Raw genomic sequence first — 18,282 nt, 5'->3', positions numbered from 1 at the left:
TAATAATAGATTTAAAAAATTAAAAATTAAAACTAAAGAAAAAAAGGAAAACTCCGCAGAACTGCAAAAGCCCAATGTAGTGGCAGAGGTTTATAACAGCAGTAAAAAATGAATCTGAGAAAATAAAAAAAAGCTGAAGAGCTTAATTAGATTTCACAGTGCCAATAAAATCGACAACTAGAACAGAAGGAGGGAAAAAGGCAGGGGGAATCGAAAAGAATCTACAGAGCAAGTCAAAACATAATAATAAATGTTTTTCTTGAGTCACTGCTATCAGAGTCCTTTCCCTCACTGGGAGTCACAGTCTACCTCACCTCCCTAGGATGCTCTCCAACACTGGGCTGATCTCTGGACCTACTGTGGGGCAGCTCAGATTCTAATCTGGTGCTACTCCTGTGTGTTCTTGCCTCCAATGTCCACAGCTATTAGTACTAGCATGTTTTGTTTTGTGGGCGCTCTCAATGACCTTTTATATATTCCATAGACACAGAGTCTGCCTAGCTGATCGTGTGGATTCAGTCTGCAGCTTGTACTGCTTGTGGGAAGGTTTTGGGTCTTCTTCCTTAGCCACCCTGCCCCTGGGTTTCTATTGTGGTTTTATTTCCACCTCTGCATGTGGGTCGTCCACTGGGGTTTGCTCCTGAGGCTGCACTAGAGGAGTCAGGTTTGCCCCTGTGAGGTGTGGAGGTGGTGCAGCTGCTTGGGTTGCAGGGGTTCTGCCAGCACCAGGTACTCAGGGGAGTTGGCAGCTATGGCAGCAAGGAATATAGCACTCTAGAAGGGTATGGCAACCAGTATTGGCCAATACACTCTAGTATTCTTGCCTGGAGAACCCCCTTCCCTGACAGAGAAGCCTGGCAGGCTATGGTCTACAGGGTCACATAGAGTTGGATACTACCCAGGTGACCTTGCCCGCACAGATGCAAGGCTTTTTCTGCCTGTGGCAGCTCTGTCCCAGTGGGAGTTGAGTGTGAAGGTAGTGCAGCTACTTGGCTTGCGGGGACCCTGGTGGCGCCAAGTGTGCAGGGATACGAACTGCTTCCACTGCACGAGTATGGCCCTATCAGGGTCTTTTTTTCAAGGTTGTTTTTAGCTGACGATGAGAAGGCCTCTTTGGCTAGTCTTTCTCCATAACTCCGCCCGTCAGTTTAGAGGGCTCCTTTGCCTTAGGTCCTTCTCTGTTGTTTGACGCATCAGGCACATAGAGCGGCCCCCCTAGCTGGGGTCCTACTCTGTAGACCAGCGTGTCAGGCACTTAAAGGGGCACCCTGGGTGGGGTCCTGCTCTGTAGTTCAGTACATCAGGCATTTGATGGGCCAGCCTCTCTACTGTTCAGCTGCCAATGCTGGTGTGTGGAGAAAGAAAGGCTATGGTGATGGCTCCACCCGCTACGTGTGACTCAACCGTATCACCTTGCTTCCATGGCTGCCTGGCCTTCCGCCACAGGCATTTCCCATCACAATCTCCTCCCTCACCTCCCCTCGATCTGTCTCTCTGCAGTCAACAGCAGCCCCTGCCCTAGGATCACTCCACATTCCCCAGCTCCCAGCCGCTGCGCCTTCCAGGGAACCCTTGTCCCTTTCCAGGGTATGTACGGCTGTGGCAAGGACTCTCTGATTCTCTTTCCATTTAGGCTGCCACAGATCAGCTGTTTCATGCTCAGCCTTAAATGTTTCTCCTCCGACTCAGACAATTGCCCCTATGTGGGGACTGAATCCTGGTGGCTCAGAGGTTAAAGCATCTGCCTGCAGTGCAGGAGACCCGGGTTGGATCCCTGAGTTGGGAAGATACCCTGGAGAAGGAAATGGCAACCCACTCCGGTGTTCTTGCCTGGAGAATCCCATGGAGGGTGGAGCCTGGTAGGCTACAGTCCATGGGGTCGCAAAGAGCTGGACACGACTAAGCAACTTCACACTCCTCAGTTCCCCTACCCGCTGAGGGCAGGTCCAGTCTTACTAACACTCCTGTTTCCCCCATTAGTTCCTCCGTCCTACCGAGTTTTGTGTGGTTCTATGTATTCGTCTCCTCTGGTCAGGTACTCCTGTCTGCTCTCAGCTGGTGTTCTGCATGCACTTCTGTGTCTGAAGGTGTATTCCTGACGGATCCATGGGAGAGATGAACTCCACATCCACCTACGCCTCCACCATCTTGTTCCCCAGGATTTATTCTTTATTGTTGTTTCCTGTCTTAGTCCTAACAGCTCCTTTTTAACATATTTTATTATCTCTTTTTTTATCTCTTGTTTTATGGAATCAATGTCCTCTTTAAACATCAGCTTTGCCTAATGATTTTTTTTGTTTGTTTCCGGAAGTTAGTTTTCCTTCCAAATGTATTCTTCATTTGCAATCTGCATGTTATTTTCTCAATTAAATATCTGACCTAAATAGCTGCATGTGTCCTTTGCTTTACACTTTTATTTTTTGAATATTTTAACTGTATATTAATAGACAACTGCCTGAGAATATTTTGGTGAAATCTCCATGAGGTCCCTCCACTTTTGCTCTCTTTCCCTAATGTGTCCTCCGTTGCTTTCCCTAAGTACCATTCGAATCTTAACCTTCAACTTGAGCTGCAGGCTAAATATTTAACATTTCTATTCTCTTAGTTATTTCACTCCAAAGGAAACTATGCAGGGAGATGCTGGGAACAAGATACAGCTGTGGTTTAAATGTAAAGTTTCCATGCATTTTACCGGCAAATTTGTAAGCTTTTCCTCTAGGGATAAAGGCAGAGGGGAGACGGGAGAATAGTGAGATGGCCACTGAGGTAGCACAGCAGAATGTAGCGAAAGAAAAAGATGCTTAATAGTGATTCAGGAAGTTTTGCTATAGTGATAGGTGATGTAACTACCTACTTTATCTCACCAAGAATTTCAGTAAAAATATTACATTATTCTTGCATGCTCTTGAAATTGGAATACCTTTTAATTTTTGAATATGATGACATGCAGAAATAAGCCTTAAGGCAAGAGCTGAACAGCTCATGGAAACCAGTTATAGAAAGGTCATTAAGAGATCACTCCACATTATTTCTATGTTTAAATAGTTATTTTCAATTTAGTCTCTGTCTTTTTTCAAAAGGGATTTGCATGGATCTGTAAATAAAATCAGAGTTACAGGAAAACACGAATGACAGCAGTTAGGAGATGAGAAATGTACCTAGATATTTATCCTTGCTTGAAGTATATTCCAGAAATATACTTTAATGATACTTTAATGTTTCATTTGATTGGTTACTTTTATGGAGCAAAATTTTTAATGTTAAAAGGTAAGGGAATGTGCTGATATCCTATAATTTATTTAAGTAGGTTTACAGCTTTGCAGGACTTCCCTGGTGGCTCAGATGGTAAAGCATCTGCCTATAATGTGAGAGACCCAGATTCAATCCCTGGGTTGGGAGGATCTCCTGGAGAAGGAAATGGCAACCCACTCCAGTATTCTTGCCTGGAAAATCCCATGGACGGAGGAACCCAGTAGGCTACAGTCCATGGGGTCACAAAGAGTCGGACACAACTGAACAACTTCACTTCACTTCACTATAGCTTTGCAGGGGCTTCCCTAGTGGCTCTGATGGTAAAGAATCTGCCTACAATGTGGGAGAGCTGGCTTGATTCCTGGGTCGGGAAGATCCCCTGGAGAAAGAAATGGCTACCCACTCCAATTCTTGCCTGGAAAATTCCATGGACAGAGGAGCCTGGTGGGCTACAGTCCATAGGGTCGCAAAGAATCAGACAGGAGTGAGTGGCTAACACTTTCATTTTCTTAGCTTCCTAGATTGTATGATTTTCGGCATATTTTTGCCAGTTGGTGACAGGATACTTCAATTATATTTCTGTCATTTTGAAAGGTATATAATCCCAACTTATAATAATGCTATTTTAAATGGAAAGTGAATGACTGATTGCAAATATTTCAGGATTACTGTTAAAAAAATCATGTAAAAAAAGCTCAAGAAAATCACTCTTTTAAGAAATGGTTCCTGGCACAACACTGATGTAATTTATCCAAAACTGATGTCCTATAATCTGAGATTACTTCAGGTGAATTCTATTAATCATATGGTCAATGGCATATCCTGAAAGAATGACCTTTTAGGTCAACCTGCTGTTGAACTTGAGTTGCTTCTATGTTGCTAACTTCTGTATCACTCTTTGAATCATCTACTTTCTCCTAGGTCTCACCTCTTAGAGATGAAAAATATTTTTAGAAATTAGATATTTAACAAAAAAGAGACAATAATTGAAAAAAATTGTCAAAAAGATTGTTATATAAACAGTACAAATTAAGATGTGATGAGAAATATACAAGTCTAAAAAGCATTTGTTTGCAGTTTTATTCAGTATTAACTACTTTTAAATAATATATTTTATTTACTATTCAATACAGATAAATTATAAACTATAAACTATATTAAATGTGCCATTTACATCATATTACTCTATTTGCCTAGTATTGAGTATCTATTTTTTGCATTTCATGTCAGTGTATGACAAAAACCACTACAATATTGTAAAGTAATTAGCCTCCAACTAATAAAAATAAATGGAAAAAATAAATAAATAAATATCTATTTTTTGCGTTTCAATGATAACATTTGGGGTTATCTAGAAGTCCAAAATAATATGGTTGACTTAAGTAATCAGTGATATTAATACATAAATGAATTTTTCTAATTAATTCTGGCACTAAAAAATAAGAATTCCCAAAGAGTATCTGTTTCTATAAAAATGGTAAAATGACCATGAAATTCTTACTTGATATCTATGAAATTTTTAATTGACTCATACTTCTAAAGATGCAGATAGTAAGCTTGTATGGCCAAATCACAGACCAAGATTTCTAGCAGGATTTGAAGGCAGTGGAGGTGAAAAGCATCTCAGGAAAAGGCCTGTCAGTGTCATTTGCCTGCTCTTAATATGCTTTCCCTTCTCAAATTTCTCCTCCACCCAGTAAATGTCATATTTCCTTCTCAACTGTAAATCACCTCTGTTCTGTAATATTTGATATTATGATCTGCAAATGATAACCACTGACAGAGTCATTTTCTATTTGCCATTACGGTTTACAACACTCCGCTTGCATCCAGATGACTGGCCTACAGAAATCTTACCCTTACAGTCCAGAACATCATCACATCATTCCCACTCTCCATATATTACAACTAATCAGGCTTCCATTATTACAGTGAGATAATTTTTAAAATGAATGCTACTAAAAACACTGTTTAGGCATTTGTGTGGTGAATATATCTGAGTATATCTAAGAGTTCTAAGAAAATGATCTACTGTAGAAATCAATGGCTTTAAAAATAAGAAGTACCTGTACTAGAACTGATGCCTATAGATTCAGTTATATTCCCATATTTAAACAAAATGTATGAGATTAGAGTACTTAGTATAGCTTCATATCCAATAAAAATCACAGGTGGATGGCTAATATTCAGGATTACCAAAATTATACATGTATTGACTATTAGTATTACAGAAAATACATCTTACTCTTGTCAGGATGAGACAGAAGACATAGAGGTTCTTATGCATACTGTCGGTTTTACAAATGAAAGAGAAAAGATGTCATATGCTAATGGTTGCTTTTAACAATAAACCCCTATTCTGTGTTAAGATAACAAGTTGGTTTGAAATCCACTTCTTCCATAAAAAAGACTGCTGAGGAGTGCAAAAAGTCAGTTTGAGAATTTTTGTGTTCCAGAGTCTGGATATATATATATCTGTGCACAATATAATAACAAATATTTTGAAAAAAGATTTAAAATGTGTAATAACATATTATGCCATTTATAGATGCAGAACTAGAACTGTTCCATATTTGGTTGTGATATCAAAGTACTTACTGTTGAACTCCATCTACATCCTCTGCTAGTATTTCAATGATCTGGGCAACTGAAAGAAAATCTGGAGACAGAATCTTTTCATGCTCCTGGAATTCAGCATCTTTCTACAAAAAAATGTGGGATAAGTTATTTCAATCACATTTCACATATTAATCCTAATAATACCAAAATCTGTTCTTACTTTTGTCTATTGTTATCAGGAAAAAATTTTTAAGTAATGGTATCTCTTCTACAAAGCTGAGTGGTTAGTCAATCTATCTTCTGTGCATATTTAAAACTGGGTGATGGTTTTCAATTAACAAACATTTTTTAATATCTATATATTCCTCTTTGAACCTGGGGTACAAGAGGAGGCAAAGACAACAAAGACTTGTTACCCTCAAGAAGCTCAACATCTTGTGGAAGAAACAAACCAAAGGTGACTTTAAAACAAGAAAATAAAATTATAAGTGAGCCAAACAAAGGTGTCATTCAGGACTTCCCTGATGGCATAGTGGATAGGAATCTGCCTGCCAATGTAGGGGACACAAGTTCGATTCCTGGTCCAAGATTCCATAAGCTGCAGAGCAACTAAGCCCATATGCCATGGCTCCTGAAGCCTGCACACTCTAGAGCCTGTGCTCCACAACAAGAGAAGCCACCACAATGAGAAGCCCGTGCACCACAACTAGAAGTGGCCTGAATTTGCAACAACTAGAGAAAGCCGGTGGAAAGCAACAGAGACCCAGTGCAGCCAAAAATAAGTAAATAGGTTAAATTTAAAAAAAAATAGCTGTCATTCAGTCTAAAGGAAGGAAGGGATAAGGACAGGAACAGAACAAGGAAAGTCTAAAGAGAGGAATAGATTTTTGGAGAATGAACACGGATAGTGCCCCAGGTGAATGAATCAGCAACACCAAAGTGGTAAATGTAGGACAGTTGGGTACCAGTTCTGTGAATGTCAGTAATTCACAGTGGTGCCAAGGGTACACACAGGGTACAAGTTGAACCTAAGTGCAAGGTGGGCGTTGGGAAAATATCACAGGAGATCTCAAATAGTTTAATAAATATTTACTAAGCGATTACAAGACACAAGATATTACACAAGTCACCACACATAGTTTAGACCATGGCTGTTGGAAGAATGACAGGTTGAAGAGTTTGTTCTTAATAATATAGGCAGAAATGGACTGTGAAGTTTTTGAGCAATGAAATGACAAAATAAAACTATGCTTCAATGAAGGGTAATCTGTAACAGGGTGAAGAAAAGATAGGAGCAGAGAAAGGATAAAAAGGAAGAGTTAAATGAAAAAATTATTAGAACAGTTCAGGAATGCAGCAGTGTGCATGAAAATGGATAAGGATAAATGCAACTTATATATGGGGAACTAAAAAGAGGGAAGAATGAATGGAGAGTCTGAGTTTCTCAAATAGGTGACTAGAAGAAAAAGGTGATGAGACTCAGGGCCTCCAACAGCAAATATGCCCCCATGCATGAACCAGACAAAAGAATCCTCTCTGGGTAGAGGAAGTATTAAAAGATGTAAGGCTGACACAGCCCTACACCCAAGTGCACCGCTTGTGAACAGAACAGTTTCACCTTCTGCTCAATCCTCAGCTGAGTCCTTTTGTACAGACTACAATCCATAAAAACATACATGACACTCTTATTGGGCTTCCCTGATGGCTCAGATTGCAAAGAATCTGCCTGCAATGTGGGAGATGCGGGTTTGATCCCTGGGTGGGAAGATCCCCTGAAGAAGAGAATGACAATCCACTCCAATATTCTTGCCAAGAGAATTCCATGGACACAGTCCATGGAGTCACAGAGACTTGGACGTGACTGAGCAACAATCTTATTACACCAACAGAAATAAGAGATTTAGAAGATGTTGCTAGTTTTAAGAAGGCAAGATGATGAGTTTGGTTTCAGTGGTTGAATTTTAGGTGGAATATGAATACCAAGAAATGTTTAGAGATTAATTAGAAATGCTAGAGTCACAAAGGTCAAGTTTACAGATGTTGGTTTAAGAGTCACTGCAAGTATGAGAAGGAATGAAACTGCCCAAAGCCAGAGCATAAAGAGAACTGTGAATGGGGGATGGAAAAGGAGACTGAGAAAGTGGTAAGACACCAGGAGCTTTGTGAAAATCAAAGATTATGAGATTTACACCAGTCAGAATGGCTATCATTAAACAGTCTACAAATAACAAATGCTGGAGAGGATGTGGAGAAAAGATAACTCAAACACAGTTGGTGGGAATGTAAATTGGTATAACATTATGTAAATAGTAGGGAGGTTACTCAAAAAATTAAAAATAGAGTTGCCATGAGTGTATGCTCAGTTGTATCCAACTCCTTATAATCGCATGAACTGTAGCACACTGGGCTCCTCTGTCCATGGAATTTTTCAGGCAAGAATACTGAAGTGAGTAGCCATTCCCTTCTCCGGGGAGACTTCCTAACCAAAGGAACAAACTCATATGCTCCATTCAGTTCAGTTCAGTTGTGTCCAACTCTTTGCAACCCCATGGACTATAGCACGTCAGCCAGGCTTCCCTGTCCATCACCAACTCCTGAGGCTTGCTCAAACTCCTGTCCATTGAATCGGTGATGCCATCCAACCATCTCATCCTCTGCTGTTCCCTTCTCCTGCCCTCAATCTTTCCCAGCATCAGGGTCTTTTCCAATGAGTCAGTTCTTTGCATCAGGTAGCCAAGGTATTGGAGCTTCAGCTTTAGCATCAGTCCTTCCAATGAATATTTAGGACTGATTTCTTTGAGGATTGACTGGTTTCAACTCCTTGCAGTCCAAGGGACTCTCAAGAGTCTTCTCGAACACCACAGTTCAAAAGCATCCATTCTTCAGCACTCAGCTTTCTTTATGGTCCATCTCACATCCATACACAACTACTGGAAAAACCATAGCTTTGACTAAACGGACCTTTGTTGGCAAATTCAAGTCTCTGCTTTTTAATATGTTGTCTAGGTTGGTCATAGCTTTTCTTTCAAGAAGCAAGTGTCTTTTAATTTCATGGGCGCAGTCAACATCTGTAGTGAATTTGGAGCCCCCCAAAATAAAGTGTCTCACTGTTTCCATTGTTTACCCATCTATTTGCCAGGAAGTGATGGAACTGGATGCCATGATCTTAGTTTTTTGAATGTTGAGTTTTAAGCCAGCTTTTTCACTCTCTTCATTCACTTTCATCAAGAGGCTCTTTAGTTCTTCTCTCCTTTCTGCCATACGGGTGGTGTCATCTGCACATTTGAGGTTATTGATATTTCTCTTGGCAATCTTGATGCCAGCTTGTGCTTCATACAGTCTGGCATTTTGCATGATGTACTCTGCATAGAAGTTAAATAAGCAGGGTGACAATATACAGCCTTGACTTACTCCTTTCCCAATCTGGAATCAGTCCATTGTTATATATTCGATTTTAACTGTTGCTTCTTAACCTGCATACAGGTTTCTCAGGAGGCATGCAGGGTGGTCTGGTATTCTCATCTCTTGAAGAATTTTCCAGTTTGTCATGATCCACACAGTCAAAGGCTTTGGCATTGTCAATGAAGCAGATGTTTTTCTGGAATTCTTTTGCTTTTTCTATGATCCAACGGATGTTGGCAATTTGATCTCTGGTTCCTCTGCCTTTTCTAAATCCAGCTTGTACATCTGGAAGTTCTCGATTTAGGGACTGTTGAAGCCTAGCATGGAGAATTTTGAGCATTACCTTGCTAGTATGTGAGATGAATGCAACTGTGCAGTAGTTTGAACATTCTTTAGTATTGTCTTTCTTTGTGATTGGAATGAAAACTGACCTTTTCCAGTCCTGAGGCCACTGCTGAGCTTTCCAAATTTGCTGGCATATTGAGTGCAGCCCTTTCACAGCATCATCTTTTAGGATTTGAACTAGCTCAACTAGAATTCCATCACCTCCTCTAGCTTTGTTCGTAGTGATGCTTCCTAAGGCCCATTTGACTCTGTATTCCAGGATGTCTGTCTCTGTGTGAGTGATCACAGCATTGTGGTTGTCTGGGTCATGAAGATCTTTTTTGTATAGTTCTTCTGTGTATTCATGCCACCTCTTCTTAACATCTTCTTCTTCTGTTAGGTCCATGCTGTTTCTGTCCTTTATTGTACCCATCTTTGCATGAAATGTTCCCTTGGTATCTCTAATTTTCTTAAAGAGATCTCTAGTCTTTCCCATTCTATTGTTTTCCTCTATTTCTTTGCACTGATCACTGAGGAAGGCTTTCTTATCTCTCCTTGCTAGTCTTTGGAACTCTGCATTCAGATGGATATATCTTTTCTCCTTTGCCTTTCACTTCTCTTCTCAGCTATTTGTAAGGTCTTCTCAGACAACCATTTTTCCTTTCTGCATTTCTTTTTCTTTGGGATGGTCTTATTCACAGCCTGCTGTACAATGTTATGAACCTCCATCCATAGTTCTTCAGGCACTGTCTATCAGATCTAATCCTTTGAATCTATTTGTCACTTTCAGTGTATAATCTTAAGGGAGCTGATCGAGGTCATACCTGAATGGTCTAGTGGTTTTCCCTACTTTCTTCAATTTAAGTCTGAATTTTGTAATAAGGAGTTCATGATATGAGCCAGAGTCAGCTCCCGGTCTTGTGTTTGCAGACTATCAGAGCTTCTCCATCTTTAGCTGCAAAGATTATAGTCAATCTGATTTTGGTATTGACCATCTGTTGATGTCCATATGTAGAATCGTCCATTACTCAGGCACAAAAAAAATGAAATTATTCCATTTGCAGCAACATGGATAGACTTAGAGATTATCATACTAAGTGAAGAAGTCAGAAAGAGAAAGACAAATATCATATGACATCACTTACATGTGGAATCTAAAATATGACCCAATCAATATATCTATGAAACAAAATGTCTCACAGATACAGAGAACAGACTTGTGGTTACCAAACAGGAGGAGGGGTTGGGAGGGAAGGATTGGGAGTTTGGGATTAGCAGAGGCAAATTATTATATATAGAATGGATAAAAAACAAGATCCTACTGTATAGCACAGGGACTATATTCAATATCCTGTGACAAACGTAATAGAAAAGAATGTTAAAAATAATATATGTGTGTATAACGAGTCACATCTCTGTACAAAAGAAATCAACATATTGTAAACCAACTATGTGCTGTGCTGTACTTAGTTGCTCAGTTGTGTCCGACTCTTTGCAACCCCATGGACTGGAGCCTGCCATGCTTCTCTGTCCATGGGGATTCTCCAGGCAAGAATACTGGAGTGAGTTGCCATGCCCTCCTCCAGGGGATTTTCCCAACCCAGGGGTCGAACCCAGGTCTCCTGTATCGCAGGTGGGTTCTTTATCATCTGAGCCACCAGGGAAGCCCAACTAAACTTTAAAAATTTTAAAATAAATAAATAAATAAAAAGTATTGTGAGATTTGGGCAAGAGTGGGGCAAATGCTTTTAATTCAACAGTTATTTATCCATGTCAATGAACTCCAATAAATAAGCACAACAGAAACTTTTTGCTATAGTTAATAAGATTACATCCCAAATTTTCTTTATTCTTTTTCAAGAATAGAAAACTGAAAAGCTAACACTCACTGGAAATAATAATCAGTTTAATGTTTATAATATTAGGTTATTATATTTTTATTTTTAAAAATCTAATTGAAAAGTAAAATATGCTGTTTTATTAACTATCTTTATTTAGTATAGAGTCAGCAAATTAACCTAAACTAGGTCATCCATTTGATTATAAATTCAAGAAGAAAAAATATTTTAGTACCTAATATAATACTTTGCACCTAGTAGGCACTCAGATGCTTGTAAACTGAATTAAATGCAAGCAGTTTTTAGACAGGATAGTATTTTAATCCATAATATATTGTATACACTTGTTTAAATATTTGTTGGTTACATGCATTTTTTATTATTAGCAGTAAATTATAATTATTACTGTACTATTAATTCCATTAGGCTATAAATTCCTCAGGGACAATCATTCAAGTTTTTATTTCTTTTGAGAATTCTGCAGTTCCTAGTTAGGTCAACACAGGTTGTTAATCAACCTGTGTCTGAATTCATCTTCATCCTGTGGTGATATTGTTAGATGATGGAACATGATGAAAAGCCAGACGTAGATTCAGAGATCTCACGATGCCTTTAATATTGATGAATTTTGTGACTTAACAGCAAGGCATATGAACCTAAAATTGGATTAATGTTCAAACATCATTTTGATGTTTTAATACAAACACAATTGTTATCATTATTAATTATAAAGATATACATGAAAGATATACAGACATTCAGATCAATTGTCTCAGATTTGAAAATTTTCTTAACAGGAGAAAACAGGTCACACAAGAACTGTAAAAAAGAGTATAATCTTAATCTTTTGTACAATAATAATTCTAGCTAAGGAGTCTAATACCAGTGCCTCGTTCTTCTACTAAAACTTGATAGATTAAGATAATCATTTTGTAGGAGGGTTTGCCTCTGGTTTTTGGTTTTCTTTTGTTTTAAATTGAATTCCTGGACCTATTTTAAATGAGAGCTTTTCTTCTGTTTGTTTATACACTGCCATGCACTAGAAAGGATATAAGGTGGTTAAATATCTTTAATCTTTCAATACATACATTCTCATTTGTAAAAATTAAAGATACAATGGAAAATTCATGAATAGGCTAATAAAAATGTAAATATGTAATTATCACTTTCTCTGTAAAATTATATCTATGACTAGGAAAATATGTGAGCTAAACTGCACTGTAACTCATTTTATTCCACCACCTGGTGGATTTTAGCTGTTATTCCAAAAGCATTAAAATTGTAAGCTGCTATTATTTGTCAGACAATCTTTTCTGTGAATTTTTTCTCTAATGTCACCTAAACTTTTCACATTTGAACATAACGTCTTTCTTCTGGAATTTAATCTTTTGGGGGCATCTTTGTATCCATCACTGATATGTCTTAAAAGATTTTTAAAAAATGTTCACTAAAGAAATATATAGCACAGTTCACCAAAGATGCCTAAAAGAGGTTTCATAGCCTTAGAGAACAGAGTGGTTTACCATTTCCACACTCTGAAAGGCTTTCTTCAAGATTGAAAATAAATGAACTAAGAAGCAGCTCTGTGTTGAGCCATGTTGGAGCTGAGGCAAAAAGGAAAAATCAGTAATAATGATGCTGTCTTTATTTAGAATCTAAATCCATTATGGATTTTTGCATTTATTTTAATTTTTTAAATATTGCATTAAATTTTTTCTCTTGACTACAGAATGTTTTAGCATCCCTTAAATTTTGTACCCAAGGAGGGTGCATCACTCTCATCACTATAGTGCTGGACACCATAAAGAGCCAATTTAAGAAAAAGAAAAAAAAAGTAGATGAAAGAAGGATAAGTAACTAGCAAGAGCTAGTTCCTTAAAATATGAACAAAACAGGCAAATTTTGGGCAAAGGTGATTAAAGAAGAAATAAATATATGCCACATTAAATGAATACATTTGAAAATTACAAGGTAATGGGTGATTTTCTAGGAATATACGTTATAAATTTGACCAAGGGTAAAGGAGAAAATGGACCTGAGAAACATGAACTAAACTGGAAGTCTACCTTTTAAAAGGTCACATGTCCAGACAGTTTTACACTTGAGGTTCTACTAAACAACCAAGAACACATAAATTCTGTTAGTCTAATGATTACAGATTGTAGATATTCATTTTTAGAAACCAGCATTGTCTATATACAAAAACTTGAACTAGCACAGAAAGGTGCCTCAACTCAAAATCATTAATGAACTCAGAGGCAAATATTCTACTTAAAAATATCTTAGGGTCTCCCTGGTAGTCCAGTGGCTAAGAATCTGCCTGCCAATGCAGCAGAAATGGGTTTGATCACTAATGCATGCCATGCGTCACAACTTCTGAGGCTGGCAAGCCCTATAACCTGTGCTCTGCAGCAAGAAAATGCACCACAATGAGAAGCCTATGGACAGCAACTATTACAGAAAAGTAGTCTCCACTCACCACAACTAGAGAAAGACTGTGCACATCAATGAAGACCCAGCATAACCAAAATAAATAAATATATAAAATTTTAAAAATATTTTTAAAAAGTGACATCTTCGAATGTTGAATCCAGCATTGTACTAAAATAATAATAAGCTATCATTATGACAAGATAAGGTTAATTTCATAAATGCAAGGATAAATTATGGTTAACAAGTCTCATGTACTTTTTAAGTCAAATTAAAAGATAAAATTATGACTATATAAGTAAATAATAAACAGGCATTTGTAAGAATTCAGCAGCAAAACTCAGTAAAATATGAATTAAAAAATAGCTAATTTATAGTGAATGAAACTGGCATGATGGTTCACACTAGAACAAAATTAGATCCCCATTTCAAATATACATCTATCAAAAATTAATTTTAGCTGTGTTAGATACCTAACTTTAGTAAAATAAAACTTTAAATATCAGAAAAAGATTGAAGATGATTTGTGCAACCTGAAAGTGAGGACGGAGTAGGGAGAAGCAGGAAATAGATAGGAATAAGATAGGAAATTCAAAGACTTAATAGTAAGATGAAAGACTTACTAGGAGACCAAACATCTGTGAATACCTCCACACCCATTATCAGTATTTCCAGAGGTTCCAAGTGTTTGATAATGGTACTGCATATTCACTTCATTGGAAGGACTGATGCTGAATCTGAAACCCCAATACTTTTTGGCCACCTTATGCGAAGAACTGACTCATTTGAAAAGACCCTGACGCTGGCAAAGATTGAAGGCAGGAGGAGAAGGGGACGACAGAGGGTAAGATGGTTGGATGGCATCACTGACTCAATGGACATAAGTTTGAGTAAACTCTGGGAGTTGGCGATAGACAGGGAGGACTGGTGTGCTGCAGTCCATGGGGTCGCAAAGAGTCGGACATGACTGAGCGACTGAACTGAACTGAGTACTGTTTTCTCAACAATATTTCGAGCAACTTTTTGGCATCCCGTCCATTGTCCTATACTATCTATATCATGTGGTGTGAATGGCTTCAATAATCCCTCTTGAATGATATTCCAGTTGTAGGAACCTGATCATCTTGGTGCTCAAGTTGAGCCCCAAGTGTTTCTCTCTAACCTTCCAATGAGGGGGTGGGGCTGTTTTCAGAGCCCATGCATGTGTGCCAAGTCACTTCTGTCACGTTCGACTCTGTGAGACTCCACTGACTGTAACCTGCCAGGCTCCTCTGTCCGTGGGATTTTCCACACAAGGATACTGGAGTGGCTGGCCATGTCCTCCTCAAGGAGATCTTCCTGACCCAGGGACCGAACCCATGTCTCCCACATTACAGGCAGATTCTTTACCACTGAGCCACCTGGGAAGGCTAACTGGGAAACAATCATTTACTTTTTCCTTTACGTCTCTGATATGAGTTGAAGTTTAGTCCCTTTTAATTATACTATTAATATTTAAATGATTACATGTCCCAAACAGTATTTTTGAAGATATTATAAAAGTCAGTTTATGAACTGAATTTACACATTCACGTATGAATTAACTTATAAGCATTTATAAACTCCTTTCACTCACAGATCTTTAGGTAGCAAATATTTATTTTCAGATTGTCATCATTTCTCTGGTTTTCTGCATTTAAATGTTGGTCTCCCAAAACTTTAGCATTATGCAAGAGGCATTTATTCCCATGTTACTAAAGAAACTGTACTATTAAATGCAGAAAGTTGGCAAGAAAGTTTATGTAACGTTACATAAAAATATTTTTCTGGAACCATATCTCATGTCTGCTTGTTCAAGGTTCTTATAGAGTTCAATCTATGATAACTATTATACATTTACTGGCATACCTCAAAACCTCTATAATTCCAATTAGTTATCAAATTTTATTGAGTGCCTATTATATGATTGGGACAACTGGTTGTTTTAATTTTAGGTACTGACAAGTGGGAAACCTCAGACTATAGAAAGTGTATGCTTTATTTCCAACAAATTTGGCAAAAAAAGAAATATTTCACTACTGTTTGGCTCAGGTGACTGATGGTCCACTGGCTAAGTCAATTTGGGTACAAATTATTGAGAAATAATACTATAAGCGAATAGGTTTCCAGGGATCAACTCTGGAAAGAATCTCACCTTACAAGAACCTTTCAATACCTAACTGAAAAGAAGTAGTCTCATGAATAGAGACACCAAGAGAGATTTTTGCTATCTTTTCCATCTAACCCCTGAAACCCACAGTGGGCACAAATGGGTGGCAGGCAGGACTTAACCAATGGCACAACACTAAGGACCGACTGTCTTCTCGATGAACTACAGGAACTCTGGTTTTAGAATGAAGTCTCCAAGATGCAGACTGTTAATCTTGGCAAATGAACAGTTAAGTGAGTCCAAATTAAAACTTTATTTTTTCAGTTTGTTACTAACTAAAAGACTAAGCATATCCGGAATTGACTGTCACGATGAATACATGCTGCTCCTCCAAGAAGTTTAACAAAAGAGCTCAATGACAGTGCTAAGATGGCAGATAATCACCTAAGGTCTGTAACTGGTTCATTAGTTTCACTTATCTTTTATAAAAAGTGATTCCCCCTCACCCTGGAACATGGTAATTTTTTTTTTTTTGCATCTTAAAAAAAAATTAAGGGGTATTTCTTTCTTTTTTTTTTTTTTGAAGTGCAGGTTCATTAACTCCAAATTATCAGTTACTTATAAAGGATATTTCTATTGATACACGGATAAGTATTGGGTGTATTCTCACAAGAAAGTTTTTGTATGTATTTATATACCATGATTTAACTGGGAAATTTCCTATGCCACTTTTGAAACTGTATTACTTACATTACAGATCACAAGGGAGTAACTGGCTTAGTAACCAGTTTATCACATTAAAATGTATTTTTAATGTATGCTAATTTCAAAAGGTTCATAGGAGAGTCAGCAGCTTTAGTGGTCTGCATACAGTATTGGGAAGAACCGGTTGGGAATGACTTGCATATCTCTAGGCAAGGCACTGTACTACTGGTTCTGTGTATCCTCATTCACAAAACTGCAGCTCATACACATCTTCTGTACAAAAAATAAATAAATAAATGCTGTTTAGACTAACAAGTGAGTTTAACCCAGCAATGTTAATTATAACATTATTATTCACCTCCAAAGTCTTAAAAAAGCTGAAGAAAAAACTTCTTAAAATATGATTGACTCAGTACGTGAAGATTTAAACATTTCTTAGTAGTATCTGACAAATATTTTTAATTAAAATCTCAGGATACAAAGCTTCTGAGTAATCCAAGTTACTTAGAACCCATTTATTATTGAGAATTAGTGCTGAGAGGGGCCTGAGAAGATATTTTGCACAGGAAACCCCTGGAGGCCTAAGAATGTTAAATACTTTTCCTAAAGACAAGGTGCTAATGAGCAACTCAGTCATAACCGGAAGGTTGATTTTCTAGGCATTCCTCAACTAGGCATTTGTCCCATCTCTCAACTATTTACGTATTTAGAGAAATAGCAAAATAATACGGGAAACATTGGCCTTCAAATATTCATCAATCCACTATCAATGAAGAGTAATTATTCCATGGCATCTTTTGAGCAACAGAACTGTGATATCTGAAGCGAATTAGTGGTCATTTACAAAGAAGACGCGCTCATTTAAAATTTTCAAAATTCCCTTTTAAGTAGAGAATCCTGGGAAAAGCGCGTATTTGTGAGGCCTCTTGGGCAAAGAACCGACCAATGGAGGGATTTTTAGTTTACACTCGGGGGCACGGAGGGGCGTTGGTCGACAGGGCAAGGGGAGAGCGGGACGGAGGCTTGGGAATCCCCCTTCACTCCCTGAGAGCCCGCGCCGCCCGGGGGTCGCACCCACTCGGGGCCGAGCACCCAACTCGGGCATGGGGCACCTCCGAGGGAGCAGCCTCAGCCGGCGGGAGAGGTCGGGCGCTCGGGGGTCGCGGGTACCGGGCAGAGACGGCGTACCTCCGACTCGGGTGTGGTTCCCGCCGGAGTCACTCCTGCGGGAGTCGTTCCCCCGGGTGTCGTCCCCAAAAATGTCGCCATGATCCCGCCTCAGCCCTGCGGCCCCTCGTCGCCTAGGCAACCGCGGCGGGGTCGGGGGCGGGGTCGCTGGGCTGGGGAAATGAGCCCACGCCTAGCTGCTTCCGGTCCCGAGCCCCATGCCCACCTGGGAAATGGTCAGGACAGCGCTTGTAGGGGCCGGAGAGCAGTCCCTACCGCTGCGGGGCGCTGTGCCGGGAAAGCCTACGGCAGGGCTTTGAGTAACTAAATCGAGATAGACTTTCCTTCTAGCAAGAGTGAAAAAAGGCAAAGAAAAAGAGCAGTTGAAACGAACTAGTAAACGGGGATGTGAGGCTTCCCTGGTGGCTCAGTCGGGATAGAGTCCATGGGGTCACAAGAGTCAGACACGACTTAGCG

The 18,282-nt window shown here is 38.9% G+C and overlaps 1 protein-coding gene across 6 annotated transcripts in view; it reads right to left on the bottom strand.

The window, feature by feature from the left end:
* Window positions 1-17,983, bottom strand: part of CABCOCO1 (ciliary associated calcium binding coiled-coil 1) — a 159,360-nt gene extending 141,377 nt beyond the window's left edge. For 4 of the 6 annotated variants that reach the window (XM_043926673.1, XM_043926677.1, XM_043926674.1 and 1 more), the window contains exons 1-2: window positions 17,827-17,983; window positions 5,851-5,954 (exon numbers count right to left, since the gene is read on the bottom strand). In XM_043926673.1, coding sequence (XP_043782608.1) covers window positions 5,851-5,954; window positions 17,827-17,907 — 185 coding nt within the window. In that variant the 5' untranslated portion in view covers window positions 17,908-17,983. The remainder of the gene's footprint in view (window positions 1-5,850; window positions 5,955-17,826) is intronic. The other 2 variants (XM_043926675.1, XM_043926676.1) reach the window with 2 other exon arrangements.
* Window positions 17,984-18,282: the final 299 nt, after the last annotated feature.

Source organism: Cervus elaphus, chromosome 15, assembly GCF_910594005.1.
Source record: "Cervus elaphus chromosome 15, mCerEla1.1, whole genome shotgun sequence".
Classification (NCBI taxonomy): Eukaryota; Metazoa; Chordata; class Mammalia; order Artiodactyla; family Cervidae; genus Cervus; species Cervus elaphus.
This window is presented reverse-complemented; position numbering and strand designations above follow the sequence as displayed.